At 38.1% G+C, this 15,554-nt stretch overlaps 1 protein-coding gene across 2 annotated transcripts in view; it reads left to right on the top strand.

Moving 5' to 3' along the window:
* smg1 (SMG1 nonsense mediated mRNA decay associated PI3K related kinase) overlaps positions 1–15,554 on the top strand; it is a 62,205-nt gene that overhangs the window by 20,365 nt on the left and 26,286 nt on the right. Inside the window, exons 10-24 of one of the 2 annotated variants that reach the window (XM_067415801.1) lie at positions 1,153–1,326; positions 1,490–1,711; positions 1,872–1,973; positions 2,068–2,337; positions 2,505–2,635; positions 5,375–5,536; positions 8,201–8,319; positions 8,497–8,584; positions 8,734–8,835; positions 8,970–9,110; positions 9,344–9,543; positions 12,642–12,838; positions 13,050–13,211; positions 13,468–13,622; positions 13,723–13,859. In XM_067415801.1, the coding sequence (XP_067271902.1) occupies positions 1,153–1,326; positions 1,490–1,711; positions 1,872–1,973; positions 2,068–2,337; positions 2,505–2,635; positions 5,375–5,536; positions 8,201–8,319; positions 8,497–8,584; positions 8,734–8,835; positions 8,970–9,110; positions 9,344–9,543; positions 12,642–12,838; positions 13,050–13,211; positions 13,468–13,622; positions 13,723–13,859 (2,362 nt within the window). Of the gene's footprint in view, positions 1–1,152; positions 1,327–1,489; positions 1,712–1,871; positions 1,974–2,067; positions 2,338–2,504; positions 2,636–5,374; positions 5,537–8,200; positions 8,320–8,496; positions 8,585–8,733; positions 8,836–8,966; positions 9,111–9,343; positions 9,544–12,641; positions 12,839–13,049; positions 13,212–13,467; positions 13,623–13,722; positions 13,860–15,554 lie in introns of both variants that reach the window. The other variant, XM_067415792.1, reaches the window with a different exon arrangement.

Below are 15,554 nucleotides of genomic sequence, written 5' to 3'. Positions count from 1 at the left end.
TGTTCATCTTCTGAACACTAAGATATTTTTGTGATATCTGAGAGCTCTTACCTCTCCTTAGACTGCTATTTAATGAACACTATCAAGGTCTTGAAAGGTAGTAAAAACATTGTTAATATCATCCATGTGACTCCAGTGGTTGAACCTTAATGTTATGAAGCAATGAGAATACTTTTTGTATTCAAAAAACAAACAACCACTTTATTCATCATCATCTTCACGTCCGAGTCAATCTTTGATCTTGTATCAGCATCACACGCATACTCAATACATTGATGCTTATGTGAACAGCATCGTCCAATGGTAAGCCATCATGTATTTACTACATCAACAGACTAGGAGACTGACACAGACATGAAGAAGTTGTTGAATGAAGTTTGATGTTTGTTTTTTGCACGCGAAAAGTATTATTTTCACTTCATAAAAATAAGGCTGGACCACTTGAGTCACATGGACTATTTTAACAATGTTTTTACTACCTTTCTAAATTATAGATTCAAAATATTAGCCTTTTTACCCGTGTGCTGGTCTGTGCTGCAACTCTCGTTCGGCTTGCGCTGCACATTTTTAATTGTAGTTAATCTATTCTGTAGCTGAACTCAAATGTTTACTACTATAAAATATCAAAACAACTGTGTGGGTGGTGGTACCACTGAGCAAGGGATGGTACCACCGCAAGAGATGTAACCTGCTTCATGCCTGAACACTGTCACAGAAAGCCTAATATTACCAATTGTTATCAATCTAAATTATTCTACTACGAAATATAGGAGCTTGTTACTGGGACCTAACAGATCTGTGTGTTTTGTATCACTAGTGCAATGTCCGTTCTCTGAGCATATTCCTGATTCCTGCCTTTATTAGAGAGAAGAATATGCTCTGCCCCCTCTTCCGACACTTCGAATATTTGGTGTTGAATACTACCGAAACTTCAAAGCTCAAAAAATCGTATTCTGACCAGTTCTAGTCTATGGAGTGGTCAGAGAGCTCTTAGATTTCACCAAAAATATCTTAATTTGTGTTCCGAAGATTGATTGAAGTTCCTGCGGGTTTGGAACGACAAGGGTGAATAATTAATGACAGAATTTTCTTTTTTAGGTGAACTAACTTTTTAATTGGGAGATGTCTGTTCTAATGCTCTTTTCTTCATAGGATTTGAGTCATGTTGTATCTGGAGAATCAGGAGATGAGGACATTCCCCCACCCACAGTATCCTTGCCAAAACTGGCAGCCCTGTTGAGAGTTTTTAGCACTGTTGTGCACAGTATCGGAGAACGATTCAACCCTATCCGAGGGCCTCCGATCACAGAAGCATATGTCACTGATGTTAGTATTCAACACACATGTAGTGTTTCAATTATCTGTGTAACTGCAATACAAATAGATAATCGAAGATAAATGGCTGTCAATTATAAACTAATTTTAACATGTTGAGAGTACATCAGATCAGTATAGGACTGTATGTGTAAATTTGTTTTCTTGCTCACAGGTTTTGAACCGTGTTTTGGCTTGTGTCACCACAGCCAAGCAGGTGTTCTTCTCGGAGGCTGTGCTGACAGCAGGAAATGAGTGTGTGTGTGTCTTGCTGGTGAGCTTGGACCTGGGCAGCCTGTTGATTGATGCTGTAATCTCTTATGGCTTAGACCAGCTGGACAGCTGCCAGTGCTGCGGACCAGAATACAGCATGTCTGTCCTCACGCTGCTTACACTGGTAGGACTTTACTTGATTCATCCAATAATCGATAGAACAGGCTAGAATTGATGGGCTTCATGTGTATATATATATATATATTTCACTAGCCATACTTTTGTTTTCTGTGTTTTATTTATTTATTTTATTATTGAATAAATTTTTGTTTGGGTGATTGTAGATTGTTGACCAGATAAACACCAAGCTCCCAGCTACTTTTGTGGAAAAGTTGTTGGCCCCAAATTCTCAACTCTTGGAGCTGCGCTTCCACAGAGAGAGAGAGGTGCGATCATTTGTAAATGGTTAAATAAATTCATCAAACGTAATGTGGCAAACTGCATTGAGTTAACACATTTTAAAATGGGTTTGTGGCACAGGTGATGGCAGCAGCACACGGAGTGTATCATGCTGTGTTGAGCCTGAAAAACATCCCGATCCTGGAGGCAGCTTATAAACTGGTCTTGGGCGAGATGGGCTGTGCTCTGAACAGTTTGCTGAGCCCTCTGGGTTTGTCTGCTGCCTGTCCTCACATACAACATCCTGCTTTCAGCCAGCTGCAGTTCAGCCCAGAGAGAGCCGAGTTTATCATCATCTTCAACCTCAGTGCTCTTACCACCATTGGCAACACCAAGAACTCCCTCATCGGGGTCAGCATGAATTCAAACTTTTACTCTAATTCTTAAACATCCGTTTTGAGATGATGTAGTAATCTGTAACTTTCAAACCATTACTATCAGTTCTGTGAAAGCTATTTTTCCAGCCATACAAGAAAATGTGTAAAAGAGTGATAACACTTATCTTTTGTGTGTTACAGATGTGGGCTTTATCCCCTACTGTGTTTGCCCTGCTCAGTCAGAATCTGGTTGTAGTTCACTCTGAATTGGCAGTTCATTACCCTGCTGTCCAGTATGCGGTGCTCTACACTCTCTACTCTCACTGCACCAGGTAATAATGCAATATTTACTAGATGATGCTTCCTGAAAATGGAAGAATTCAGAAGTGATTAGCAAGTGGCAATTTGGTAGGGATGCGCGGTATACCGGTACTGGGAAAATACCGGCCTATATTTTATTTCAAATGGTACATTATCATGATTTTGTGCATTTGGGTATATGCTGCTGTTCCGAAGTTCACCTCGAGGTGTGATGGCAGGGGGAAAGCAAGACCTTGCTCTTGCAGGACGGTGCTAGCGATTATTTGTAAAGTTACTGTGGCAGTGCACCACCCAAACTGACACAAAAATCGGCAAATGTGACAACAACAACACAAATGAACAAAATGGCTTCTCCCACGTGGAGAAGAGCACGCATTCAGCGCTTGCATCGCCCCGTTATGGTAAGGGGCAAGACCTTTCCGGGCAAAGTGTGCTAAGCTGCTGTCCAATCACAACACGGGAAGCGCTGGCCCAAGCAGAATCGTTATGTATTTGTGAAGGCGGGACTTCATAGAACAAGGGAATCATCAGGCCGTTTTAGGACAGAGAAAACAGCGTTGTGTACAGATAAATAAATTGTGTGAAAAATACTGTTTGTTTACACACGAAACATGAGCTCATGTTATATTGCATGCTGTAAACATTATTTGGTAACGAGCTAGTTATATTTATAAGGCAAAGAAAACGGGTAGCATCATGTTTTTCCAATAACATCAGTATTTTCTGTAATGAAGATGAATTTCGTGTAAGATCCATAACATATACTGTGTTTTGCATGTAAGAGTTTCCATAATGAAAGCATTGTTGATTAGTAGTAGCTAAAGCTAACTTGGCTCTAAAAAAAAGTTCCTGGATGCGGTGTACTAGCTTTTACACATGCATTTTGTTATCAAAAGTTACATTTTGCGCAATTCAGCGTGACCGCGATCAACTTGAGCTAAACATATTGAGTATTTGTCATCTCTACTAATGACTAAGTGTATAACATTGTAACTTTATGCTAAGTAATGTTATTTTAGCTATATTAAGCAGCTTCATCTGCTCTTGATACATGCTTCATGAAAACATAAACCAAAAAATGTATAATCAAAATGAAAGATTACCTGTCCAGCAGAAATACAGCCAGCAATGAGTCGTTTTTTCAGGTCCCTCAGTTCTCACCATGGTTGAAAAGCCACGCAGATATTTACTTGCGTTTGATTTCTTTGTTTATCCAAAGACTTTCTGTGCATTGCTTTTTCTCGTACTGTCTTCCTTTTTTGCATTGTTTGCCTTCGCTGACTGTAAAACCCTGCACTGTGAATTTTGAATGCGCTTTCTCTGCCATTATTTGGCCTAGGTTTCTTGCCTCTTGAACTGCTCAAGTCAAACGAGCGCGCGCATGTGGGCAGATCCTGTAGCGAAAGTGGTGGTCGCCATGGTAGCGAGAGAGAGTGACAGTCGCCCAAGCCAATCATTTGTTTCGTCCCGAACTAAAATAATGAGCGGTGTTTATTGCAGATTAAAAAGTCTAGAGTCACTCGATTTTTATACTCTCCTTTTCAGAGTACTTACATTTTAATTATGTATTGACATATAAAGAAAATTTAAACAAATTTGGACAAAAGTGTTTTAGATCAGTCCTACCTATCCCACCTTTAAGAGATCGACAGGTGAGTGAATCATTTAAAACGTCGAATTTAGACATTTATTTTCTTTTAACATTGATCAACGCACATACATAACATAATATTGAATATCACACAATCGCCAGTGTTCGTTTCAACCTATGACATTCAGATTTCATAATATTTGTATGCGTACTGTTGCACTATTTACATTCGCATAAACATAACCTACTCTGTTTATTTGAATACTCACTACAGAGGATTTTGTGTATTTAAATGTTTAAGGAAATTTCATTTAGAATTTGTGAGCTCTAAGTGCTTGTGCTATAAAATGCTATAAAATCGCTTGCATGTTCAAATTTGATTTCCGTTAGCCATCCCAAAAAGAACGTGAAAATGTTGAATCTGAGCATTCAGATTTCTTTAGTGTAGCGTTAGGTGCAATGTCTTTTGAAGCCAGAAGTAATTTGCTCATTTTGAGAGATTTTTTAAAAATTATTTCTTTCAAGAAAGTTTTCAAATGACTGATTTGATGTGATCATCTTTGTTGATTCATTTACTAATAAATGTGTGGTAATGTCCCACTTTAAAAAGTCAAAACTTAGCATAATTGTACTCATTCTCGCACTACAACCGCACCAATATCAGACTGTGTGGTATTGATTTAATATTGGTACTTCGTTATTTGATTGTGGTACCGAGCCATCCCTACAGTATGGCTTCATGAATTATGCAATGCTATATGGTCGCAATGCAAAGACATAAATAGACATTCTGCTTAAATATGTGGTTTATTTATTAAGTGAGCGCCTATTTGAAAATTTGGTCTGGCGAATTCGAAGTTGGGAAATCCAGGCGATCAGCGGCTCATTAACCCCGGCGAGAGAAGCCTTAACTCTGCTATTCCTTAACTCTGTACAAAATGTTCACACGTCCAACTTTGCCCAAATGGCACGATTTATTCGCTTCATTCACGTCTGGTGTTAATGCCCAATAAGTTTTTTTTTTTTCTTTTTTCAGTGTACATAAAACTGTCTAAGAACGCCTGTCTCACTTGACTTGTAAATAAGCTTGAATTGAGCCTTACTAACTGTAGGGTGATTACTGATAGACTGCTGCCTTTCTCTCTCTCTTTCTCCCAAGACATGATCACTTTATCTCAAGCAGCCTGAGCTCCTCGTCTCCATCCCTTTTCGACGGTGCTGTCATCAGCACAGTTACCACGGCAACCAAAAGGCATTTCAGCACGCTTCTTAATTTGCTGGGTATGCTGCTCAGCAAGGATCATCTCAACCCTGAGGCGAGGTAAAGAGCTCACACTGCCTGTCTATAATGAGCCTTATTGTGATTCATTTATCTGAACCACTGGCTCTTTCAGCTGCTGTAATCACTTGTAAAATGCATGTAATGGGTTAGTTCACCCAAAAATGAAAATTCTTCCATTAATTACCTACCCTCATGTAGTTCGTCACCCATAAGACCGTAAGGACAAAACTTAACGACATTAGGGTAAGTAATTCATGACAGAATTTTCATTTTTGGGTGAACTAACCCTTTAAGGCTGAACGATTTTGTAAAATAGTCTAATTTCAATTATTATTATTATTTTATCTTTGTTTTTTAATCTTTAACAAAGACAATAAAATAAATCATTGTGTTGTAGGGGTGGGAATCTTTAGGCACCTCAAGATATGATTCAGGGAGTCACAATCCAATTCCAAATCTATTCTTGATCTTTTTTTTTCTTATTTTATTAATCCAACTTAATCTTTATTACATATGTAAAAATAATTACATTTTTAAAAATTGCATTAAAACAATCACATGGTAAGAATTTTAAATGTATAAACTAATATAGCTTCAAAACATAAAAGCTAGTAAATAATAGAGGAACTAAAAAAACATAAGTAAGAGTTCTTTCAGTTCTGTAGAGTAGCCTGGCTATCTGAATGTTTTCCATTTTGATTTGGTTTATTTATAATGACAACATAGTCCATAAGAGATCTAAGCTGCATTCACACTAATGTACAGATCTCTTGAAATACAAGATGTGGTTTGTCCTGTCTGTTTAATCTCTTAAGTCTTGACATAACTGTCTTTGTTTACATTAATGTCACATAATAAAAGCTTTTTGAGATGCAGATACATTTAACACCTTACACTGAGCCACATTCATGAGCACTCATTATAAAGCGCATGTCAGTATTTGAAATTGAAAGCAGCCTTCTCTCTGTGAGTTTAATATTCTTGATATAGAAGTACATTTTTAAGGATGATACTGGGGGGCAAGCCTGTGCATAACATCAAGTAAAGCGCACGTTTCTTGCACTCACAGCACATATCCTGTGCAATGACTGTAATTTGTTTCAACCTTTCCGAAATGTATGAAAGATTGGTGTGTGTGTGTCTGTCTGTGTGTGGGGAATTGGAAGCCATCAATACGGGTGTGTTTCTACACACAGCTTCATCGCTCATCTATGGTTAAAAACTAAGCTCAGAATTGTTAGAGAGGGAATCTTTTCTCTCACCCTTATTGTATAGTTTGACCAACAAAATATTAGATGGATTAAACAAGCTGTTCTGGGGGTGTGTTACAGACACAACTTTAGAATCCCATCTTATCTCTTTGGTAACCATGGCAATTTCAGTTAGGACCTCATTTAGGACATAAGCTATTACAGAAAGATATGTCTTAAGTGCATAATCTTATCTTAACTATGGATAGGAAACGGTTATTGCATTAGCATCCTAATATGACAAAAAAATCCTAAAAGCTGTCTGAACTTCAAGACAAACCCCACTGATGTCCTAACTTAGAACCTTTTTGAAATCCAATGGTAAAAATCACAGTACAAAAGTAGCTTTTTTTCGAGATTACCATTACAAGATGAAGAGCAGTGCCATTTCATCGTCCGATTAGATTCTAGTTTATCTCAGAAAGGGTTCAGCCAACTATTTTAAAAGGAAATTGAATGACAATTTTTGTGTTTAAATTCATCTGAATAGAGGTGAGGATGCTGACTAATATAAGTGATAAGGACAAGAGAAGAATGGATATCAAAATGGTCAAACTAAATTATTTAAACCTAAAACAAAGGAAGCAGATAAATGATAAATCAATATAAAGACTGCTTGTGCAGCTCACTCATTCACATCTGTCAGCTGCTGGTGTGCGTTCAACAGCATGCTGATCCACTCTGCCTTTCACTGAACCGGGTAGTTGCAGAGAGAGGTGTGATGGCAGGGGGAAAGCAAGACCTTCCTGGACAGGACAGTGCTAGCGATTATTTGTAAAGTTACCAAGGTTTGTCCAAGAAGTCGCTAGGTTTTTTGCTAGGGGTCTGAAAAGTCGCTAAATGTAGTGACAGTTACTAAGTTGGCGACACACTCTATAATAGCCTACTCCATAGTCTATTGTCTCAACAAGGCACTGGGGTTTTATTGTGCATTTTTCACCTGTACAGTGTGTTGCACATTTGACGGTCGTTCAGACCGCACACTGTGAGCACCTAAATCGTGAGCTTTGGCTTTACATCGCATGCAATCTACTTGTACAGTACGAGTAGGTAACCTCGATGAAATCGCACAGTGTATGCCCAGCTTTACTTTCACGTGTCACGTGACCAGAGTGTAATCGCAGCCTTTGCAATTAAAAAAGTTGTTCAGCCCTACAATTAATTTCACCTTTGTTTTTCATCTTAATAATTTTGTAAAAATCTATTTCCTTACTTGTCTGTTAAACAGAAGTGTTTTCAATATTTAAATTTGAGCTAAAAAAGTATTTTCTATTTGGCATGTATTCCTTAAGTTAGTTTTTGCTAGCTTATTACGTATTTACTTTCTTCTGATTCCTTAAACTTACATTTTTAATCAGATTTTCAGTATTTTCTTGGACCCCAATGTATGTAATTTCCCTTTATTACCTTGAGACTATAATGATTATTTTTCTCTTTTACCATCCATTTTTAGGCGGCTGTTACTCACTTGGTCTTTAGAGGTGTCTTTGATGATGAAGAAATCTGAAACATACTCCCCTCTGTTCTCACTGCCATCTTTTCTCAAATTCTGCAAAGGGTTACTGGCAAACTGTGAGTAAATATCCACCTTATTACTTCTGCATTTTGAGTTACTAGAGGTAAAACAATGTTATGGACATCTAATAATTCTCCAGATCCGTTGATGTGTAAACACATAATGTTTTAAGAAAATAATAGTCTGGTGACCGAGTGAGTGTTCATTTTACATCTTGGTTTTCCTCTGTGCAGCTTTGAATGAAGACCCCACCATATGTCTGCAGGCATGTAACAGTCTACAGGTTCTGTCAGCTTCTTTGACCACAGAGCTTCTCCAGAGGTAAACACATTCTCTGCTTTTTAGACACCATCTTCCTGCACAAACATTCATTAGTGCTGCAACTTTTCCTGCTGCTCTTGGAGGCAGGAGTAAAAAATAAATAAAAATTTTGTCTGATCAGCAATGGTTCTGTCCCCTTTTTTGTGCAGGTGTGTGGACGTGTGCCGAGTGCAGCTTGTCCACTCAGCAGTCCGAGTCCGGCAGGCCTTTGGGAAATTGCTGAGATCTGTACCCATGCACGTCGCGTTGAGGTTCGCTAGACTCCTTTTCATCTGCCTCCAATCCACACATTAGAAACCTGGGAGAGGAGAAATAATACCTACCTTGTAGTTGTATCTCTGGCTGTAGTTGATGTGATGGTAATTGTCGGCTTGTCTCCCAGCAGTGCCCATAGTCACTCTGAGATTAAGGAGATTTCTCTGGCCATCCGCCGACACATGAGCAAAGTGCCTAGCAACACATTCCACCCACAGGACTTCTCTGACCTCATTGGGTTTATTCTGTATGGAACGGTCCACCGTGGAGGGTGAGTAGGCAGCCAAGATGTCAGCAGCATATATATCCATTATTTAATTTCTTTATTCTAACCTTTTTGAGAACACATGGGTAGATGTTTTTTCATTTGAAAATATATCTTACATTTGTTAGGGGATCTTATCAAACCCTGTGATCCTCAGCTAAAATTAAATCAATTTGCGCAAGTGCTGGCAGTCGTCATATTCTGAATTGTTTACTAGATATTCATTCGTTCATTTGCAGTAAGGAGCCCTGGTTGGAGAGACTATACCACAGCTGTCAGCGGCTGGAGAAGAAAGACTCTGCTATGGTGCCTCGTGTCCTGCTGAAGACGGAAGTTGTGCTGTGGCAGTGGGCAGTGTGGGAGGCTGCTCAGTTCACTGTTCTCTCTAAACTCCGTACCCCTCTGGGACGAGCCCAGGATACTTTTCAGACCATAGAGGGTTAGTGAATTGTAGGGCTGTTTCGAATGCCATTTTTTGAGCTTCGAAGCTTAGGTGGCAATCAATATCGAATATTCGAAGCTTCGGTGGGTGGGGCTAAATATATAATAATAAAGTCGGTTTGCATTTGTATCATCTTTCACGACTTCACGTTTCACTCTTCGGCATCTTAAATGTGTTGCGGCAGACCCAGTGGAGTGCAGTGTTGCATTTGGTGCAATATGATCAGGTGGCACACATTCTTTAAATATTAATAAACATTTAATAATCCTTTAAATAGAACAGTTTCCGGTACGCATTACACGGGCAGGTTTATGCTCCGAAAACGGACAGTGCACAAGTGATACAAAACACAAAGTCTGTTGAGAGCAAGAACTTTAATAAGGTATTAATAACGAACCTTTCTTTAAAACAAATGAATCCCAAAACAGAAATTAAATTAGTAACACACAGTAATTTCAATGAACTGTAATAAATAAAGAACACGGTAGCATGCTTATAAACAGTTGAATAAGAATAAATGAATTGTTTTTAAAATGACACAAAATGTAATATCTATTACAATTAGTTTTATTCTATATAAGGGATTTATTTTGTCTTATTCTGACTTTTTGTTAATTTAAATCTTTAAAATGCGCGATGCTTTTATTGAAAGCATGTTGCTGTGTTTTTTTAAATTTATTATTATTATTTCAAGCATGAGTGAGAATGAGTCCGCGACGGAAGTCACGTGTTGAAAAAAAAACAAACGAATATTCGAATCTCAAAACTGAAAATCGAATGCCACCTCACCGAACGAATATTCGAATATTCGATTATTCTAGTACAGCCCTAGTGAATTGTCGCTTTAGGATTTTTTTTATTAACTAACCCCAAAGCCTCAGATTTATTAAAAGAATAGTTCATCTTGAAGTTTTGACCTTATGTTTGACCTTATGTCATTCAGAATCTATATGACTATATATTCTGATTAAAAAAGATTTAACTGGAATACATTATTGGTAACTTGTTAGTTTGGACTTGATTTATTGTTTTTATTTATTTTGGGTGATTACAATATAGTGTGAAATAAGTCATGTTCTTCAAGGGACCTTGTGTTTGCCATGTAAATAACCTTGATGCTAACATGGAGTTAAAATTAATAAACAAATTTATAAAATTAAGAAATTAATGCCAAACTTTTTTGTCATATCCAGCAAACATCTGCTCGCTGTCCACTAGCTGCCTGTCCCCTGAGCACTGTACAAAAAAAAATCTCCAGTCTCTGTAGTCACCACAATCTCCAAAAACGGCAACAAAAACAAACAGGTGCAGTCTTAACCACGAAACAACATAAACTATGCTCAAGCCAATAGCCGAAAATAATAATTTCCACCCCAAATCATTCTTGTCGGCTATTGGCTGGAGCACTGTTTAATATGCTTTGTTGTCCAGACTGGCCAGGTTTGTTTTGGTTGCAGTTTGTGGAGCTTATGCAGACTACCGAGACCACATTTTTTACAGTACAGTGTGTTCAGGAGACAGGCTTCTAGAGGATAGTGAGATGTTTGCTGTATGTGACGCAATGTTTTTGCCTAAAATTGTGACATCGCTTGGAGCACTTTAAAAAAGTCTAAGTGACAGTAAACTGGGTGTGTTACATGTATGAATCAACTAGGGCTGGGCGATAAATCGATTTTATCGATTAATTCGAGTTTGTAGTTTCATGTCGATTTTTGTGAATGAAAATCGTTTTTTTTCTTAAATCCGCCGACGCTCCCTCTGGGCTCCCGTAATGGCTCAGCCCTCCCCCGCGCGTTTGCCACAGAGATACACAAACAACAAGGATAGCGTCTAACAAGTGTCATTGGTTCAGTATTTCACAGAACTATTAACAATACCCCGCTGCAAAGTGTGTTTGAAGTCTGAACGGAACTGTGCTCATTTGAGCTGCGCGGACAATGAATGCAGCGCGAGCTCATATACGGGCAGATCTCGTGATAGACACGATACACAGCGCTGGAGATCCAGTGAGAGAGCGTTTAAATTCACCACAGAGTTAATAACATCGCTACTGTGATCTAGTGGAAACGTTCGTCGCAGAATTCTGTCATGAACCACAGATATCAGATCAAACAGAGCAGACATGGAGACAACATGACAAGGTCAGGGGTTTCAGTCACAAATCACCAACATTCACCATGATTTACTGTAGTAAAACCACATGGATTTAATGTTGTTGTCATTATTTATCTCAGGATTCTTACAACCTTTTGAGATTGAAATTCAAGCACTTTCCAATGGAGTACACTTACTGCACTTATTTCCAGCACTTCAAAGCTCTAAATATCCAAAATATGCTATTTTTAATGTGATGGTTTGTAAAACTAAAAGTGTAAAGGGGTCTTGTGAAAGAAATATTATTTTAGTTTAATGCTTAATCCATTTTGTGGCAAACTAGCATTTTTTATTAAAAAAAAGATATGCAGTGCCCACCACTATAACCAGCAGAAGAGCACTTATTGATTTATTAGCCATTTACACTCCTTAATATATGGAGAAAAGTACGAAGTCACCAAGTCTCATGAAAAACTAAATTACACAGAAAGCAAGTAAAGAGCTCATTTTATAATAACTGAAGCTATTGGTCAGTTCAGTGTGAGAATATTGAAGAACAATGGTAATCTATATTTAATAATATCATTAGCATATTATTAAATAGCATAACATTTTAATTTTTCCCTATACTTTTTTGCACATTACTGTTGTTAATAAAAGTTAATTTGATCTGCATATCAATTAATAAACCTTTGATATGTATACTGTATATTGCTAAAGATATGGTGCCCATTTATACTGTGGAATGGTCTGGGTTATTTACATGCTGAAAGTTTGGCACCCCAGGTAGGCACTCTACCAAGCTGCAAATATTTTACCTAAACAAAATAAAGTTAACTTGTTTTGAACAATTTCTTTGTCATGCAGATTGATTTTAAGTAGGAGGGGGGAAAAAAATCGATTAAAATCGTAATTCGAATTTTTTGGCAAAAAATCGGGGATTTTTTTTTTTTTTGGGCCATATCTCCCAGCCCTAGAACCAACATTTTATCCCTGTGTAGGTATGATCCGCAGCCTGGCGGCTCACAGTCTCAACACAGAGCAGGAGTTGAGTCACTGGAGTGGAGGAGAGAGTGATGAGGGTCACCACACCAATCAGCTCCGCCTGGCTTTACTCCTGCAGTTCCTAGAGAACCTGGAGAAACTTATGTACAATGCTTATGAAGGCTGTGCCAGCGCTCTCACTGCACCACCAAAGGTCTGTCCTTTGTTAGACAGCTAGCCTTGATATTAAAATTGTGGTAACAATTTTATTTAATTTTTAACAGGGCTATTAATTGGGGTTACTTACCACTGACATGTTCATGTTTTAATCTTTATTTTTTTATAATGTGTTTATTACATTATAATGTGTTTATTACATTACTCTCTCTCTCTCTCCCTCCCTCCTCTCTCTTCTATCTTTTTAGGGTATCAGAACGTTTTTCTACACAAACAGACAGACGTGCCAGGACTGGCTAACCAGAATTCGTTTGGCACTGATGAGAGTGGGCCTTCTCTCAGGTCAGCCAGCAGTCACTGTCCGTCATGGCTTTGACCTGCTCTCTGAGATCAAGAACAGCAGTGCACAGGTAAGACTTAGTGTTTTTCAACAGAGGGTACAAAAATGTTTTTGGTAAACAAATGAAAATGAATTGAACAAAAAAAATGTAAGTTAACTTTTAGATGTTTCATTGTCCTGCACACATTTAATTTCATATAATACCTGTAATATATTTTTTAAGATAAGACTGAAGTCTTGAAGGTCTTTGACTTTAAAACGATTACCATAAATCTTCCCAACACTGCTCCTTTTTTAGATTCATTTCTCTTTGCTTTGCCCCATAGGGTCCAGAAATGGAAGTGCCAGTAACCATGCTGGTGGAGGCGTTGTGTGTGCTGAGATGCCCTGAGGCCATACAAGGTCTGGCAGCCTGGAGTCTGACCAACACTGGCAAGAGTCTGGGCTGGCTGGGCTCAGTGGCACTGCAGGCAGAAGGAAAGTAAGTGTTTTGTGTTCTGAAAATATTTAACCAGATTTATACCATACAAATTTGTCTAGTCGCTGTTCTCATCAAATGTTGATGTTGCATTGTTCCAAAGGTTTGAAAAGGCGGCATTGGAGTACCAAGAGCAGCTGTGTGCTGTGACCGGGATGGACTGCTCTATCAAAGGCTTTGATCGCTCCCTGTTGAAACTCACTGGCACAAATTCCTCCAGCCCTAAACACACCGCTAGTGGTGAGCAGTTTACACAAATCACACTAAACCCCTCACATGCTAAATTAATTTAGTAGGGGTGTGGGGGTTGGTTCACATGTATTACAATTCTATCTTATACCAATTTAAATTGAATTGAATTGTTGCATCTCCAGGCAGCAGACAGCGGTGTTTTTGAATTAAATGTTTTGAATTATTCAATGATTTATTTGTACATATGGTGATGAATTGCTTTATTTCAAATGACCGGTTCATTTATAATCAAAGGGATAGTTCACCCAAAAATGAAAAATAGCCTATGATTTACTCACCCTTAAAGGTAGGATAGGTAGGAATTGGTTAAAAAAACTTTTTTTCCAAATTTGTTTAAACTTTCTTTATATATCAATACATAATTAAAATGTAAGTACTCTGAAAAAGAAAGTATAAAAAATGAGTGTCTGTAGACCTCTCACGACTGTTTTAAAGACCGCTCATTATTTCCATTCACTCCACCTTCTCACTTTTGGGCTCTTTCCAAAGCCACGCCCCCAAAATACATGAACACGCCTCACCGACCGCTCAGCTGGAAGACGCATTATTTACCTGAGAGGAGCGGCGTGCATGTAGTGACATCATGGCAGAATCACATGTAATAAAACATCTAACTTTGTCAGAATGAATATAAACAAATAAGATGTCTTTTAGTACTCACTATCAAGCTAGAATACCGGTACTGGGAAAGTTTAAAAGATATTTTTGTTTGATTTGGTAACGAGCTAGTTATATTTATAAGGCAAAGAAAACGGGTAGCATCATGTTTTTCCAATAACATCAGTTATACTGTAATGAAGATGAATTTCGTGTAAGATTCATAACATATACTGTGTTTTGCATGTAAGAGTTTCCATGATGAAAGCATTGTTGATTAGCAGTAGCTAAAGCTAACTTAGTTCTAAAAAAAAATTCCTGGATGCGGTGTACTAGCTTTTACACATGCATTTTGTTATCTAAAGTTACATTTTGCACAATTCAACATGACAGCGATCAACTTGAGCTAAGCATATTGAGTATTTGTCATCTCTACTAATGGCTAAGTGTATAACATTGTAACTTTATGCTAAGTAATGTTATTTTAGCTATATTAAGCAGCTTCATGTGCTCTTGATACGTGCTTCATGAAAACATAAACCAAAAAAATGTATAATCAAAATGAAAGATTACCTGTCCAGCAGAAATACAGCCAGCAATGAGTCGTTTTTCAGGTCCCTCAGTTCTCACCATCGTTGAAAAGCCACGCAGATATTTACTCGCGTTTGATTTCTTTGTTTATCCAAAGACTTTCTGTGCATTGCCTTTTCTCGTACTGTCTTCCTTTTTTGCATTGTTTGCCTTCGCTGACTGTAAAACCCTGCACTGTGAATTTTGAATGCTCTTTCTCTGCCATTATTTGGCCTAGGTTTCTTGCCTCTTGAACTGCTCAAGTCAAACGAGCGCGCGCATGTGGGCAGATCCTGTAACGAAAGCGGTGGTCGCCATGTTAGCGAGAGAGAGTGACAGTCCCCCAAGCCAATCATTTGTTTCGTCCCGAACGAAAATAATGAGCGGTGTTTATTGCAGATTAAAAATTCTAGAGTCACTCGATTTTTATACTCTCCTTTTCAGAGTACTTACATTTTAATTATGTATTGACATATAAAGAAGATTTAAACAAATTTGGACAAAAGTGTTTTAAGG

This window comes from Pseudorasbora parva, chromosome 2 (genome assembly GCF_024679245.1).
Source record: "Pseudorasbora parva isolate DD20220531a chromosome 2, ASM2467924v1, whole genome shotgun sequence".
NCBI classification, from domain to species: Eukaryota; Metazoa; Chordata; class Actinopteri; order Cypriniformes; family Gobionidae; genus Pseudorasbora; species Pseudorasbora parva.
The sequence above is the reverse complement of the archived record's forward strand: the minus strand, read 5'-3'. Positions and strand labels throughout refer to the sequence as shown.